Source organism: Megalops cyprinoides, chromosome 6, assembly GCF_013368585.1.
Source record: "Megalops cyprinoides isolate fMegCyp1 chromosome 6, fMegCyp1.pri, whole genome shotgun sequence".
In the NCBI taxonomy this organism is placed as follows: Eukaryota; Metazoa; Chordata; class Actinopteri; order Elopiformes; family Megalopidae; genus Megalops; species Megalops cyprinoides.
In genome coordinates this window covers 18,449,534-18,465,313 of record NC_050588.1, presented here as the reverse complement: position 1 = coordinate 18,465,313, position 15,780 = coordinate 18,449,534, and the positions used below count along the sequence as shown (strand labels likewise).

The 15,780-nt window shown below is 43.5% G+C and overlaps 1 protein-coding gene across 1 annotated transcript; it reads left to right on the top strand.

The window, feature by feature from the left end:
* The first annotated feature begins 7,546 nt into the window (after positions 1 to 7,546).
* On the top strand, positions 7,547 to 14,383 carry LOC118779853 (transcription elongation factor A protein 2-like). The gene is made up of 10 exons (XM_036532153.1): positions 7,547 to 7,683; positions 9,243 to 9,305; positions 9,792 to 9,897; positions 10,222 to 10,318; positions 11,109 to 11,254; positions 11,684 to 11,740; positions 12,188 to 12,342; positions 12,540 to 12,686; positions 13,426 to 13,497; positions 14,332 to 14,383. Exons 1-10 carry the CDS (start codon positions 7,615 to 7,617, stop codon positions 14,338 to 14,340), a joined length of 921 nt encoding a protein of 306 aa, XP_036388046.1. The 5' UTR covers positions 7,547 to 7,614; the 3' UTR covers positions 14,341 to 14,383.
* Positions 14,384 to 15,780: the final 1,397 nt, after the last annotated feature.

Here is a 15,780-nt window from a genome sequence, read left to right as displayed (position 1 = left end):
TTCATAATATACTGCATATAGGGCTGTCTTGCCAACCCCCCTGTTGTAGCGTATTGATCGGTGACTGGATGAGGATGTCCTTTACGCTTCGTAATCTCTCTCCGAAACTCCTCCTCGCATGCACTGCCGAGGAGTTATCCACTTGTCACCCCCGCTATAAAGGAGCGGTTATTTATTGTGATCATGTCACAACGCGAGCGGGATGTGATCTCCTCGCTGGAATTTTTAAGGATACAATAAAAAGGTCACGCGTTTGCAAAAAGTTCAACCAGTTTACATGTAGCGCGAGACTATACAGTGAAACGAAAATAATTTTAACAGTGAGAGAAAAGCGAATGCCCTTTCTGCTGAATCTTACATCGATCTCAGCATCACAGGGTTGCAGTTCACTCTTTCACACATACACACACACACATACAAACAAATCATATTTATACCACAATAACACTATGATAAACTGTAATGTAGTACATACACCTGCGTACTTTAAATATGTAACTTACGTTAGTAGCAGTAGTAATACTATGATAAGCCTAAGAAAATAATATCACAGACCTGCTGAAATAAATTGGAATGGAGAGATTGATTGATGCTGAAGCTCTTCCATGTTAGGAAGTGATCGCAGCTATGATAAACGTGTCTTTGTCATGTTCGAAATGGTTTTAATCCACTTTGGTCTGGTTCATTCCTGTCCTAAGTGAAACAAGACAGAGCGCGTCTGCGTGAACAGCAAGAATTTGAAGTTTTTTTTCTTTCAGTCATCAAAGGGTCAAACAGCAAGTCCATACTGGGCCACATTTTGACCCCAGACCTCTAGTTGAACACCCCTGTTATAATGTTTCTTTTCAGTGTATGTATGTATGTATCAGGCTGCATGTATGATGTAGGGTCGTCCTTCTCATTACATCTGGAGGAATAATCAACATGAATAAGTAATTACAGTTTGAATATTTTAACATAATTACAAAAATTCCAAAGGGGTCATTATCAGTGTGTGTGCACATGTGTGTGCATGAGTGCGCCTGTGTATGTGTGTGTGTTTGTCTGTGAGCATGTGTGAGAAAGAAAGAGGGGGACTGTGGTATTCTCACTGTCAATTGAAGATTGATTGTCTCTCGGGCAGAATTTAGCACTACAACCTTACTGTTTTCCCTTGGGGTGATGTATGACTCAGCATCAGGAGTGCTCAGGTGAAAATGCCACATGAAAGCAATTTTCTTCTGTTGTGTAGCTGAGGATGGTGCCCAGGCTATAAGTGGAAATTATTCTCTTTTACAGATATTTTAATGAGTTTGTATTACCTCCTTCAATTAACCACTAGTATGGCAAATTAAAAGCTAAAGAAACAGCCTGAATTGCACTGTGAAGATTTTCATCTAACAAACAGGAATAGCATCTGTTTTATCCAGTGAAATCTGAATCCTACCCTCTGGCTTTCAATACTGTCCCTGAAGTACTGATCTCAAACATTTGTTTTATAGTATATTTTTACGGTATGTATTGTGTCTGTTTTATGGAATATATCATTTATATTTATATATTTATAGTATGTGTTTTATAGTGTATTTTTACACTATATGTGGTGTGGTTTTGTAAAATTCTGGCAGCACACCATATTGCTTACTGGGAGAATACCAACTGATTGATCAGTTTAATTTAAGTTTGGGAAAAGGTAGGTTGTATTTGAGATACAGCTAGACCTGAACGTATGTTTTGTTAGAGCTTGGACCGCGGGGGAGTCTATGTAAGGTGGAGCTGGAGTTGTGAGTGGAGTTTATCAGAAGTTTTTTTGCTTTTGTTAGTGGTGTCAGAAGAGAAAAGACAACAATGCTGTCAAGAGTTTCTATAAAGTGTGATTACACTACACATCTGTGTCATACATCAACCAAATACTTCATAATAATGAAGTTTAAATTAAGTTGGACAGATGTATTTCTTATAAATATAGGTGACTCTATACGGAGCATACAGATATATTGCAAGAGACCTGCAGTTTGAGAAAAGCTAGAGGTAGAGTAGACTGAGGGTCCCTGAAATTCTGAGTTAAAAGGTTACCAATACCAATAACTAACTTCCTAGTTTCTTTTTTGAAAATATACTGTAAGTAATTTCTTCATTGTGAAACAAAAGGGTGAGAGAGAAGGACAGAGTGGAGGAGGACAAGTAGGAGGAGGAGGTATGGTGAGAGATTGAGAAAGCATAAAATTGATGAGAGGCAGAAAAAGTAGGAGAGGGAGGAGAACAGTAAGTGATTAATTAAGGGACTCTCAGCTGAGACAAACTGAATGTGACTGGCATGGGGAATATTTGGAGAGGAAGACCAAAGGAGAAGTCCTCTTCTGTTTTTAACATCGCCCTAAAGGATGAACCTTCATTTCAGAATAGTCACCTTTTAATTTATTTGCTTTTATTTTACAGGTGTTTTAGACCAAAGAACTGGTTGTATACCAGATTTTTTCCTGAGGTTCTTTGCATGAATATTCAGAAGTCACAGGAGCAGCAGCCATTTTGTTGAGAACCATCCTCATGAAGACCCTCTCTGGGATTCGACTGCCAAACCAGCAGCTGTGGGATCCATCCCACTCATTTCCTGGAGCTGATCTGGATCCGCTGATTTATTTCACATATTTTATTCACACACAGAAGTGTCACCCGCTTTGGGGCATGATCTCACAGTATTTTTTTTTAATTATACATGGATGTAAAAAAAAAAAACACACAGACACACACACACTTCTCCTGCCTTCATTCTGCACACCACCCTCTCACCTCTGTGGGGCACCATCTCAAGAGGGAAAAAAAGGACACATTCAATAGATTCAGAGAAGGATTCCCTGTAAAATAGCCACAGGTACATAGCAGATTAGTCTAGGATCCCAAAGCATTACACCACAATCATTGCAGAAATCTTTGGGATCACATAGTGGTATAGAAGAACCCAATATGAGATAGCAAACAATAAAAAAATAAAAAAGTTTAAAGGTACATTTTCAGCCTGCTGCACTTTTGTTCACCCAAGCCTCTACTATAGCATTAGGGCAGTGAAGCCATACTGCAGAGGGCAAAGCCAAAGCAGATTAAATTAAACTGGGGATATGGTGATATGTGCAGCAGGGATCTGCAGTAGATCAAAGCCTGTGTATGCTGTTCCAAAGGGAATAGGACACTGCCAGGGGATGTGGAGGCAGCAGCTATCACGGCTCTTTATTCCTTTACAGCTGTTTCAAGTGCAAGAGCAAAGGTGACTGAGGAGGGTCCGCTGAGGTAGAATGCATTTCCGCAGAACACGAGACCGTGGGAGGGTGGGTGGGGGCAATCCAGTGCACATCTGACATATTGAATAGATGGCTACGTTACTGTGCGACACACGGAAACATGCGCCGTCTCATGTGCTGCCTCTTTAATAACCAGGTCCTGGAATAATCTGCCGCTCAGGAACCTCTGTTGGTGAAACTCACTGAAGGATGGGTTAAAAGACAGATCAAAGATCAAGCTCAGTAGATCCTCTCTCGCTTGAAATAAATAGGAGTCCTTGTGTTTGCCAGCTAACCTGAAGGCTCCCCCAGGATGTGTCCCAGCCCCAAGTGGTCCTTTTAAAACTGGCGGAGAAGCAGGTTGTCTCCCTCTGTCTGAAGAGTACACATATAATCCAGGCTCGCTTGCAAGGCGAGGGACTGCTCCCCAGGGTGGCCTTGTCAAGCCGTCGCTAAAGTAGCACAGGTAGCTACCGAATACTAATTCAAGTGAAGGCGCTCTCAGAATCCAAATTATACCTTGCCTGTACTGGTGCTGCCACCTACAGGTGAGAATCTAAAATGTGTGGGACAAAATCCACACCAAGTGCTGTAACTCCACCTATCCACCATGAGGGGAATATGAATTTCCTTTTTCCACATCTGTCCTTCTGAGTGGGATAGCATTGCTGTCATTGCACCCAGTGAGTAAGTGTTGAAGGATTTTTTCAATAAAATGCCTGTAGCCGTCATGCTTTGACCTTTTCACCTTAGAAAGATGCACAAGTTAATCCTTCAGCAAGGTACCTTCCACCTTCTGAAATGTAGTGTATTAAATACTTTTGGGTGGGTTGCACTTTCCACAGGCAGATTGATGGTATGAAGTCTGAGTTGCACTTAAAGTACAGTGGAGCCGTGGTTTAGAAAGTGTACTTTTGTCCAGAAAGTTGCTGGCTTGAATTACTGTAATAAATATATGTAACAGCATGTACATGGATCAACTCTTGTCCTGGACAAGCAAATGGTATTCATGAATAAGTACATTATTTAAGTCCATGCCCTGCTAGGAATGGACAGTGTCTTTGTGCAGGATTTAAGACTGACGCGTCCATGCACTCCCCTCATAAGGCTGGAAGGATGATGAAACATTCAATAACAAGGCAGTGAGCAAAATGCTTAATACGTTAGTTCTGGCATTACTTGGTCTCCCTGTCCTTTTGTCTTTCACTTTTCTCCTCTCTCTCCTCTCTGTCTCTCCCTTCTCTCTCTCTCCATCCCTTTTCCTGTTTCTTTTTTCTCGCTGGTTCCCTCCCTTTGTCTACCTCTCCTGTCTCTCTCTGTTTTGGTCTTTCCCCTCTCTTTCACTCTCACTCCTTTTCTTTCCCCCGTCTCTCTGTCTTTTCCTTGCTGCATAATGGTGTGAAGAGGAGGTTCCAACATTAGCCTGTGACAGTAATGGGGGACCGCTTGGCCGAGCTCAGTCTCAGATGATTGGTCTTATCTGCTCAGCAGCAGCTCTCTGGGCATGCTGCCCAGTGTTAACGGAGGGAAGATTGGCCCACTGCTGCCACCACAACTGACAAGCCACAATGAAGGGCCCCTAGAGGACAGATGGACAGACACAGCGATGGAGGTAAAGTACTTAGCAGAAGCACCAGAGACACCTGCTGGAGAAATAGATTTTCTTCTGTTTGGAGGTGGGAGGGAGGTCATTTTTAACCCCAGCTAATTCTGATTATTATCCAGGATCAGTTTCTGACAACAAAAAGCACCTACAGCTTGACTCCTATAATGTCCTTAAACAGCACAGGCATGCTTCTGCAATGGCTTCTCTCTGATCATGGAATTATTCTTTATAGGACCAATGCTCTAATCAGCTGTTTGTTTTCCATGACTCACAAGGATGTACACCCTAAACTTACATTTAAGCATACACATATACAAGCACATGTACATACACACAAACGCACCCACAGAAACCAATTAATAAGTGTGTCCATGAAAAGTGCATGTCTGCTGTTGCACTTTGGAAAAACAAGAAAATAACTGTACAACACTGTGACAAAATGTGACTTTTGTGACAGCAATTTCAGTTTCAGTGATTACAACTTCAACTTCTAAAAATTAAAAAAAAACTAACCAGTGGTTTTTAAAATATGTTTGTTCTGGCCTCATGTCCATACCAAACCATACACTAGACCTGAGTTTTAACAATTCTCAATTGGTGAGCGCTAAATAATCACAAAGCTGGACAGTTTATAACTCAATCAAGTCTGCGAGCAAAATAATGGCTCATCGCTTTCTTTGACAGTGGTTGTTGGGGCCTGTTCAGGGAGAGAACCGCACGCTGATATTTATAAGTATTGTGCAGGTTCTTTTACAAGGGTGCTTTCAGTGAATATGATTTTCTGCTTTGGAAAGGAGTATGCTATCTCTCTTTGTCTAACTTCAATTTAATCATGCAGAACGTGCAGTATTTCTGAGGGAAAAGGTTACAATGTTTATCACTGGTACAAAGGGTTTTGTCAGCAGCAGTGTCCTTGTTGGCTTTCCTTTGTTATCTGCGGTATTATTTATCTAATATATTCATGAACCCTTCACCCATTTCTGCTTCACGGATCATTTGACGTTACCTCTCTAGCTCCTCAGCACTGTCACATACAAAGTGAATCATTTACTCTAATGCTTGAAAGGCAGTTTTACTTTCAGAGTGGAGTGTCCTTCACTGGTTAAGAGACATCAGCACTGTCTCAGTGTTCAGTGTGTCTGTTTTCATTTGTTTGTTCAGACGCTGATTACCTAATGCACTGAATACAATGGACTGCCCTGGAAGACTAAACAGCACTCCATTTTGAATCATGTGATGCGTGACCCAGATAGGTCATTCAGATAGAGCCCTCTCTGTCCTCTGGTTGGTTAGACTTTACATAGACCTCTGTAGGCCTTTCCTCTCTTTAAGGGAATGGTGCAGCTCACAGCAAACAGCCTGATCTGACTCTACTGCAAATCTGACATTGTCACCAGCTGCTTACCCCCCCCCCCCCCCCCAAAAAAATGCAAGAGAATGCAAAAAAGTTGTTGTAAATAATGTGTCTCCTCTGTCATTTTTCAGTGATGGAAAACTTATCTAATGTGGTAGCTCTCAGAGGTCCATACTAGCAGCAATATACCCCCCCCGGGCTGCATTTCATGTGTGGAAGATAGTGAGAATGAGGCCATGGCTGCAATGCTGTCTCTGACCTTCACACAGACCCAGAAGGGTGGCTCCCCACCTCCCCACTGTGAGTTCATCAAAGAACAACCTGTGCTTTTTTTTTTTTTTAGATATTTATACTTCCATCACATACTCAGGTCAAAGGGCATAGATGTCAATGCCCTAAAGTCATTGGTGCTGGCCTAATATTACAACAGGTGGGTGGAGTCTTTTTTTGGGGGGTGAATGCAGCAAGTTAGACTGCAAATGAAGTTCAGGCAATGGCCCAATCTTACCAGATGATCTAATGATTCAATATGATGTCACGATCTGCAGCTTTGCTTGTGAGGAAATGAATGGAAATGCAATCATACCGCAATGAGTCAACCAGCTTTGGCTCCTGTTAGACAGCTAAAAGGGGTGTATCGAGCGTGTCTGGTATGCACCAGATGCCGTACTGGCCAGTGTACATCAGATAGATTGGTGTGGCTGGTCTAGAAACTGTATACCTATGGCAGAATCAAGTGCATAGTTAATGCAGCCAAAGCTGCACTGAGGTGTGACAGGCAATTCCTGCCATTCGCAGATGCAGCTGTCAGGTGTTCAGGCCAAATGTACAATGTGCAACACACACAGCCGACTGATGTTTCCATTGCATGGATATGTGCGCACATTCGTTTATTCAAACCTGCTCAGACTCTTGGAGCAAACTGTCAAAAACAGTGCGTTAGATGACACCACAGTTAGGAGTGTCTGCACGGTGTGCTGCGATGCAACAGCCCCCGTCGCGACACTCAAAGAGAAAAGTAGAGCAAAGGTACTCCTTTGTAATTATTTTACGTCGCTGTTCACCAGATAAATCGAGGAACTGGCAAGTAGTAAATTGTGTAGCTCACTACAGTTATATGCAAAATAGACTTATGTGCGTTTCCCGTGTCTGTGACTGATCCGTACGCCTTGTGGTTTATGCCTCGCGTATAAATAAAAACTTAATTTGGGTACTGCCCTACGGACCAGAAACTACAAATCCCAGATTCGGGACACCTCGCTCCTGTTCCAACCAGAGCTGCGGCAGTGTAGTTACCTCGCCTCTGTGCTATTTGAAAAAGAACCCATTTGCCCGTGAGAGATAAATGGAGGTTCTCTTTTCACCGTTCTGGAGCCACTAACCATATCGAAAACGTTAAAATGGTTAAGGACCAGGAAGTCGAACGCATAGCTAAAAAACTGGACAAGATGGTGAGAAAGAAAAACACGGTAAGCTTTGCTTGTAAAAAACTTCAAACATTAAAATGGAGCTCTGGACTAGCTAACTAGATGGACGTGTTTAAATAGACGCATCTTGCTCAACGTTTGTTATGAAGGGAATTTCTCGAAAGCGCTCCATTGTTGAAGTAGTTGCGGGGTTGTTCATACAGCTCGCTTGCAAACTATAAGCAAGTACCTCATAATTCGCGGGACATGCGGCGAATCTGCTTCTTAAAGCCATGGGCGTCAGTTTGTTTTGAAAAGTGCTGGGGACTACGACGGGTTCGACGTGTTCACACCTTTTTAAAGTGGTGGGGACGAAATGGGCCACGACAAAAAGTGGTGGGGACATGTCCCCAACATCAGTGACGCCTATGGTTGAAACATCTTGATTTTTCACCCATAAAGTTGATCTTGCTAGCGAAATGTTGCAAAGCAGAGCGAGTGGGTGACAGATACTATTCTCAGTTCAGTGTTTTGATTTTGGAGCGCAAGTACAGCACTTAATTTCGCTTGTAGCCTTCACGGAACACCTGAGCAGAAGAAGCCGGCTCACGTTACAGTAGGATTCAGTGTACAATATCGATATGTTGCGCCTGAAGCTAGCGAACTCGAACGCACCGTTTGTTTTGCCCATACTTATGCTTAAGCCACAATAACCGCTGTAGGCTATATTTACCAGATAATAAAATTACAGAGTTTGGCCCAGCGGCGATTTGGTTCTCTGTTTAAAAAAAGGGACCAAAAACCCGTTACACAGCCACGCCCATGCCCGCAGCATAGTATTACCTAAATGTAACCGCGCCTGTTGGAGCATGGGCAAAATATAACCAGCAAAGTAGATTACAATACCCGTGCACTTCTTGAAAGATGAACAGTTAGTTCGCAAAAACACAAAACTGTCGACGTCACTGGAAACTGGTAAGACAACACGAATAAGCAGAGTTTAGGTTACCCCAACACTGATTTATAAGGTAAATAAACCACGTTCAACGCACACGGTCAGTGGTTCAGGCACATACTGCTGTATCTGTGTGCCTTTTGATCTTCGCGAGGAATAACAGGTGTTTGGGAGCTGATGGACTGGCTGCTGGTCTCGCACCACATGCCGCCCCCACGCCAGTGTTTTACTTCAAAGCGATATGTCACCAGAAGCGTAGAGCGGTTATGTTGACGCACATGTTCTATTCACACCTGGACACATCATGAGACGGACTTTGTGCTAGGGAGCTGGCAGAACGAAGTCCGTCTCACGTCCAGTCCGACTGATTCGGACGTTTGCGTTCTCACATACAGCTCCTCCGGCTAAAGGCTAGATAAGTTCCGGCTTTCAGTGCATGTCTGAAAGGGGCTTAAGTCTTGTGCATAGCGTGGACCTGCATTTACGGCTTTTTACTCTTAACTGATTACTGAAGTCTTATCAACGATTGCTTTGATAAAAATCATACAAAGAGATCATGGCATTTTAAATAATAAACGTTTATAATCTGAAAAAAAGTTTGTACACCACAGAGCACTTTGGAACACACTGCCTTAACCTTGATGTAATGAATCACAATTTATTTTAGGATGGGGCTATAGAAATGCTGAAGGAGCTCAGAAGCATGAAGATGTCGCTGGAGACTCTGCAGGTGAGTCAGAAGTATGAATACCGGCTCCAGGTTCAGCGGGTTCAGTGGACCAGCTGTAATGTCACTGCCGTTCACCTTCATTTCAGGTTATGAAATCGACCTCCTGTCAAGTCATACCAAAGATGTGTAAGGTGGTGTCCATGGCCTCTGCCTGGCAGTCAGTAGTGCAGAGACAGGTTGGGTGTGTGGCCTGTGATTGAGACATGTAGCACATCAGACTGCCTCAGACAGATAATCAGGCCCTTATTCAGGCCCCTGCCACAGTCTGCTATTGACATATGAAGGCTGTGGTGGTGGGCCCTCTCCGAGCATGCTGAGTTTTCAATCTTCTTGGATCTGCCGACACTTTGGGAATGGTATGTGTGAGAGTGTATGTGTGTGTGTTCCTGCTGTGGTGGAAAGAGAAGGGGTGTATGTGTGCGTGTGTGTTGTTGTTGTAGTGGAAAATGAGGAGGTGTGTATGACGGTAATGTTTTTCCCCCCCAGTCCACCAGGATTGGCATGTCTGTGAATGCAGTGAGAAAGCAGAGTACAGATGAGGAGGTGCAGACTGTGGCCAAAACCCTCATCAAGTCCTGGAAGAAACTGCTTGGTAGGATGCCAGCCTGGTCGTAGAATTGCACTGCGGGGTGTCCGGATCTTACTTTTGTGTCTTCCTCCATATGACAGGGGTTTCTCATATAAGGAGCAAGAATATTTGGTGTCTTCCAACTAGTATTCAAAGGTGTGTGTGTACAAACACAGAACAAGAGCAAATTCACAAAGTTTTGAGGGTTTGAACCTCAATATGCAAGAGCGTACGAGTGGTAAAACTTGCTTTGTCGCTTGAGAAGTTACTGCCACGTGAGGATGTGGAAGACTAGTTTTTGGCACCCAATGTGAATGAGGAACTGCTGAAAACTAATCCTTTTCTTAGATGGCTCAGAAAGCAAACAGGAGGAGAAGAAGGAGGACTCCATTCTTGCCTCCATGTGCAACTCTTCCAGGGGAAGCCCAGAGTCCAGCCAGCAGAGGCAAGAGCTGTGGTGTGTCACTGTGTGTTTGTGTAAATGAGAGCCGCTGTTCAGTGTGTAAAAGTATGTTCTAGTGCAGTATGCCCCTAGCCTTTCATCCTCTATCTCCAGTGTGTCAGATTGTATTCCTCCCAAAAAGCTATTTGCAGTAATAAGTTGTGCACCCTATGAGAGCACTTACTGCCCTTGTGACAATGTTTCCCACAATGGCACTGTGTTTCATAGACAATACTAATGATTCAGTGTCTGTGCAGTTCACTAACTAACCCTATTGACTAAAAGTCTGCTAGTTGAATAAATGTAAATGTATTCCATGAGGTCTGGTGTGTATGCCACCATTTGAACTGATCTCTGCTCCTAATCTCTCATTTAGCTCAGGATCTCACTCCATTTCACATGCTTTCATTAAATGATGCATTACAGCTGAAGGTTGCTCATGTGCTTTGCAGCAATTAGTGTACTAATTAGACCAAGTAATCCAGGGTAATTGGTTGGAGACAAGATCAGCATACATACCAGCCCTGGGGGGAAAGGTGTTTGAGATCTACACTTTACTGCATGTAGGCTTCAGTAATCCGTCTTGTGTGCGTGCATGTGCAGTCAGATTTAAGGCATGAATCTGTATGATTTATCCAGTGATTTTGTTTGTATAACACAACTGAAATTTGAGTACATTGCGCAAACTGCTATCTGCCTGAATTGTCTTTCGGAAATGTCTACTTCAGCCTCTCCTGGCGGTTGGAGAAATTTGTGTTTACCATCAGTTCAGTAATGGTGCTTACATTTCCAGCGTAAAACAGGAGGCTCAAAAGACACCCAGCAGCCCCACCACCCCCACGACCGCCAAGTTCACTTCGTTCCCCCCCGCCCCCATCACCACTGACAGCGTCCGCACCAAATGCAGGGAGCTGCTGGTGTCGGCCCTGCAGACTGACGGTGAGTCACGGTCTGCAGCCTCGTGAGTGTGTCACTGTGTCTGCCAGATCCTACCTGAATACTGACACTGTGTGTCAGGTCCAGCCTGACTGTGTATGTGTGTGTCCATATATCAGAACCTATGTGTATGTGTGTGCATCAGACCCAGCCAGCTGAATGAGCAGGTAAGGATCCGTGCTGTTATGCTACCACACTGTTGCTCTTTATTCATGCTCAGCCTGTTTTTTATTTTTGAACAGTGATGTGGTACACAGAACTGCTCTTATATCTGGGTTTTGAGTTTAAGCTCTGCCGTTGTGCTGCCAATGTTCCACTGGACAGCTTCATTAAAATGCAACAGTGCAGCAGTGGGCTATGGGCAACTTACCATTCCAATAACATTGTCCTCAGCACACGTGATGGAATTAAAAGATCCATTTTGTTTTCCAGATGATTATGTCACAGCTGGGGCTGACTGCGAGAATGTGGCTGCACAGATTGAAGACTATATCCTGATGTCTGTGATCCTACCCCACCATAGGCAACCCTTTCAGGTCGAGTTAGGGAACTGAAATAGTTAGCTTACTGAACTAAGAATGTAGTTGTACCAATAGAAACATGATAAATGTATATTACCTTGTATAATTGGGCAACTATGTGACTAAATAATAACAATGTCTCTTACTCAGTCTTGACACACTGTGAACACATCAGAGCAGCAAAATAACATTTCACATCTCATACAGAACTCAAACTAAAGTCTGTAACTTCATAGCACACTGAACAAATTCTGTAACGACAAGACATGGGCCTCTGGCATGAGAGCTCCAGTGGGTGTTGCTACCTGCTGACCAGGACGTTTTATGCCATGTAATATGGTGCAAGGTGATGTCTGTGTGCATGTATGTCTCTGTTCAATGTGTGGGCTCTTCCTTGACCGCTGCCTGGATCCACGCATCTTCCGGGAGTTCCGTTCCACGGACGCTAAATACAAGAGCCGCCTGCGGAGTCGAATCTCAAACCTGAAGGACAAGAAGAACCCAGACCTGCGCCGGAATGTTCTGTGTGGAAACATCACCCCTGACCGTATTGCGACCATGACAGCTGAGGTGGGCCACCATGTTGTACAGACTCTGTATCTGTGTATCATTGTGCAGTATCCTATGTCTTTGTCATCACCATCAATAGAGTTTGCTTGAATCATTTGTGTGAAGTAGTGGTGTACGGTTTGTGTCAAATGCTGCATGTATGTGTTGCTGGACATGCTTGTGTGTGTGTGTGTGTGTGTGTGTGTGTGTGTGAGCAGGAAATGGCAAGCGCAGAGCTGAAGGAGATGAGGCAGGCTTTGACTAAGGAATCTATCCGGGAACACCAGCTCTCCAAAGTGGGTGGAACTGAGACAGACATGTTTATCTGCGGGAAATGCAAGGGGAAGAACTGCACCTACACTCAGGTAACGTTTCCACACTGCAAACAGTCATTTCCTGTCCCCATATTACACATACACGCAGCCACTGTCCCCATATTACACATACACGCAGCCACTGTCCCCATACTACACATACACACAGCCACTGTTCCCTTACTGCACATACACACAGCCACTGTTCCCTTACTACACATACACACAGCCACTGTTCCCTTACTACACATACACACAGCCACTGTCCCCTTACTACACATACACACAGCCACTGTTCCCTTACTGCACATACACACAGCCACTGTTCCCTTACTACACATACACACAGCCACTGTTCCCATACTACACATACACTACACACAGCCACTGTCCCCTTACTGCACATACACACAGCCACTGTTCCCATACTACACATACACACAGCCACTGTCCCCTTACTGCACATACACACAGCCACTGTCCCCATACTACACATACACACAGCCACTGTTCCCTTACTACACATACACACAGCCACTGTTCCCTTACTGCACAGACCAAGGATATTGTTCAACTATGGTGAACAGGGGTACTTTCCTAAGACACACTACACCTACATAAAGCAACTGTCCCTGACACCCCACACCTTCATATCTGCACAGGGAAATCTCCTCTGTTGTGCTTGTCCTTCCTTTACCTGGTGCCACTGCTGAAGCTGAGGCACCTGTAGAATCTTTGTAGTGGTTTAAGTGCTGGAGACCCCATTATACTGTGTGTGTCTGTATTACAGGTGCAGACGCGCAGTGCTGATGAGCCCATGACCACCTTTGTGTTGTGCAATGGCTGTGGGAACAGGTGGAAGGTAGGCTGTCCTACACACACACACACACACACACACACACACACACACACACACACACACACACACACACACACACACACACACACACAATCCCCTCATTCAGTTCTGTCCTTCGCCTTGCTCTGCATGCACCTCTCTGTGGGTCTGTCACCCTCTCCCCCTTTCTCTCTGGTGCTCTGCTCACCATTACTAAGGACATTATTATGCAGAAGGGAGTCCTGCTCCTGTTCATTTATACCTCTTTAAATCCATATTTCTAGCTATAACTGAATGTGATTAGAAACAGCAGCATCTCTCACTCACTCACTGAGGGAATGAGGGACTCCCCCAAAGCAACAGTACCCCGTAGATGACAAAATACATCTCATTTCTAATAAGAACTTGCTGAAGCTCAGATGCTGATTTAATAGTTAAAATACTAAAATACCAGTGGTTGTGTTTATTCATTGTTCCATTAGGTTTTGTCATTGGCTTGTAAATGATTATTACTTAATTGGTGAAACAATATATTATTCAGGCCCTATTTATATGTACTGCATGACAGCAGCTGTGGTCATGCACAAGTTACTGATGCCAGCAGTAATTATGTTTTGTAACTGACTTTAAAAATCTTCAGTACACAGTTATAGTGCTTTTCAGCTTGAAACTAATTTACTTTTATTGGCTCTTCTGTAACTGGCCCACCGAATTTGTGAAATGGGATTGGGAACAGCTCTTGGTATGACCATCTGTCAAATACAAAAATAAATATTTCCTCCCTGAAGACGTCAACCTGTCAGTGATGATGTTATTGTGAACAGGGGCAATGTCTTAACTGGACTTGTTTCTTCTCAGTTTTGCTAAGGCATGGGGAGTCTGCCGTCACCTTGAGAATCATGGGCCGGACCTTTCAACTTATTTCCTTATATTTTGTTAATGGCACTTTTTTATTCTTAAAAGAGTGTTACATTTTGATCTGCACTAATTTGCAATGTAAATATGAAATGTATTTGCATAAAAACTGTGTAGACTACAAAGTGCTCTATCTAAAGGGAGATTGATTCATTTCATTTTCTTTCATGGCGCACTGCAGTGCATCTTTATCGGTTTTGATTGATAAAATTGTTGGATTTTGTTACGTTTGGTCAGAAGATTTTTGAGGTTTTTGTCCCTTTGATGCAGGTGTAGCAACAAGTCACAGTAATGTGGTTTGGCTGTAAAATAACACGCTGTGTGAGTCTGTGCTGTGGTTTTGTGATAAACAGGCCGACACCCAATGAAGGAAGGGCGAGGTTTCAACTCTGTAACTGTGCTATCAGTCATAGACTTGTCTGAATCTCAAGCCTTTGCTGTCCTTACAGAAACACAATATTGGTTGAAATCGTTCAATCGCCGACAGCACATGATGGTTCTGCCCATGATGGCGTTTGTGAAGCCTCACTCTTCTGCCACTGCATGTCAGCTGTTGGTAATCTGTGTCTCCTGCAACTGAATACCAGACATAAATGTCAGAATGAAGTTAAGACAGCCAGTTCTGTTTTCTGTTTTTTCCCCATCAGTAATAATGCTTTGATATCTACTAAAGTGTACATATCTGAATAAACTCCTGAGCATTGTTAACTTTTAAACTCAATTTTTGTAATGACCCACATGAGCAAACTGTTAGTCACCTGTCATATTACTGTTTTATATTGTTTTAACCAGTTTCTGCAGTGGCTGGTTAACAGAGAAGTTGCCTGCAGATGAATCCATGCTGCCATGATTTAGATAAAACTTAAGTCATATACAGGAGTGGCTAAAAGAGCAGGACCAAACTGCTCTTTACACTAGCCTGTCCTGCACAGAAGCATCCACTAGAGGGTGCTACACTGCCCCTGAGCAGATGGAATCCAATTGCTGAGAGAGAAAAGGTGGATAAAAGCTGCTCACCTTATTCTGAGTGTCAGGTTAACTTGCAGTATATATTAAATAGCAGTTTGTAAATGAGGCATAACACTGATGCTGGGGCTAGACCCCCTCCCATGACACCTCATAGACACCAATAAATACAGTATAGTTCCAGAAAACATCAGGTTGCAAGCCAAAAATAAACTTTACAGTGACACATGAATCATAACACAAACTTTTGTTTTTTATTCTCATAAAAAAGTTTCACCATTGGAGTCCACATTGACAGTACATTAAGAGAGTTGTAACAGGTGTACGGGGTGTGCCATTGTTCCGATGCTGCAGAGCGCCCCCCTGAGGTGACAAGGCAGAAGAGCACCAGTGCCTGATAACCTGATAAGTGGCACCCCTGGGCTG

What these genes read in the sequence shown, in the direction of transcription:
- LOC118779853 (XM_036532153.1), top strand. Translation starts at nt 7,615, where the DNA reads ATGGTTAAGGACCAGGAAGTCGAACGCATAGCTAAAAAACTGGACAAG. An exon ending in TGGTGAGAAAGAAAAACACG is followed by an intron (nt 7,684 to 9,242) that starts GTAAGCTTTGCT and finishes AATTTATTTTAG; the next exon opens with GATGGGGCTATAGAAATGCT. An exon ending in TGTCGCTGGAGACTCTGCAG is followed by an intron (nt 9,306 to 9,791) that starts GTGAGTCAGAAG and finishes TTTCCCCCCCAG; the next exon opens with TCCACCAGGATTGGCATGTC.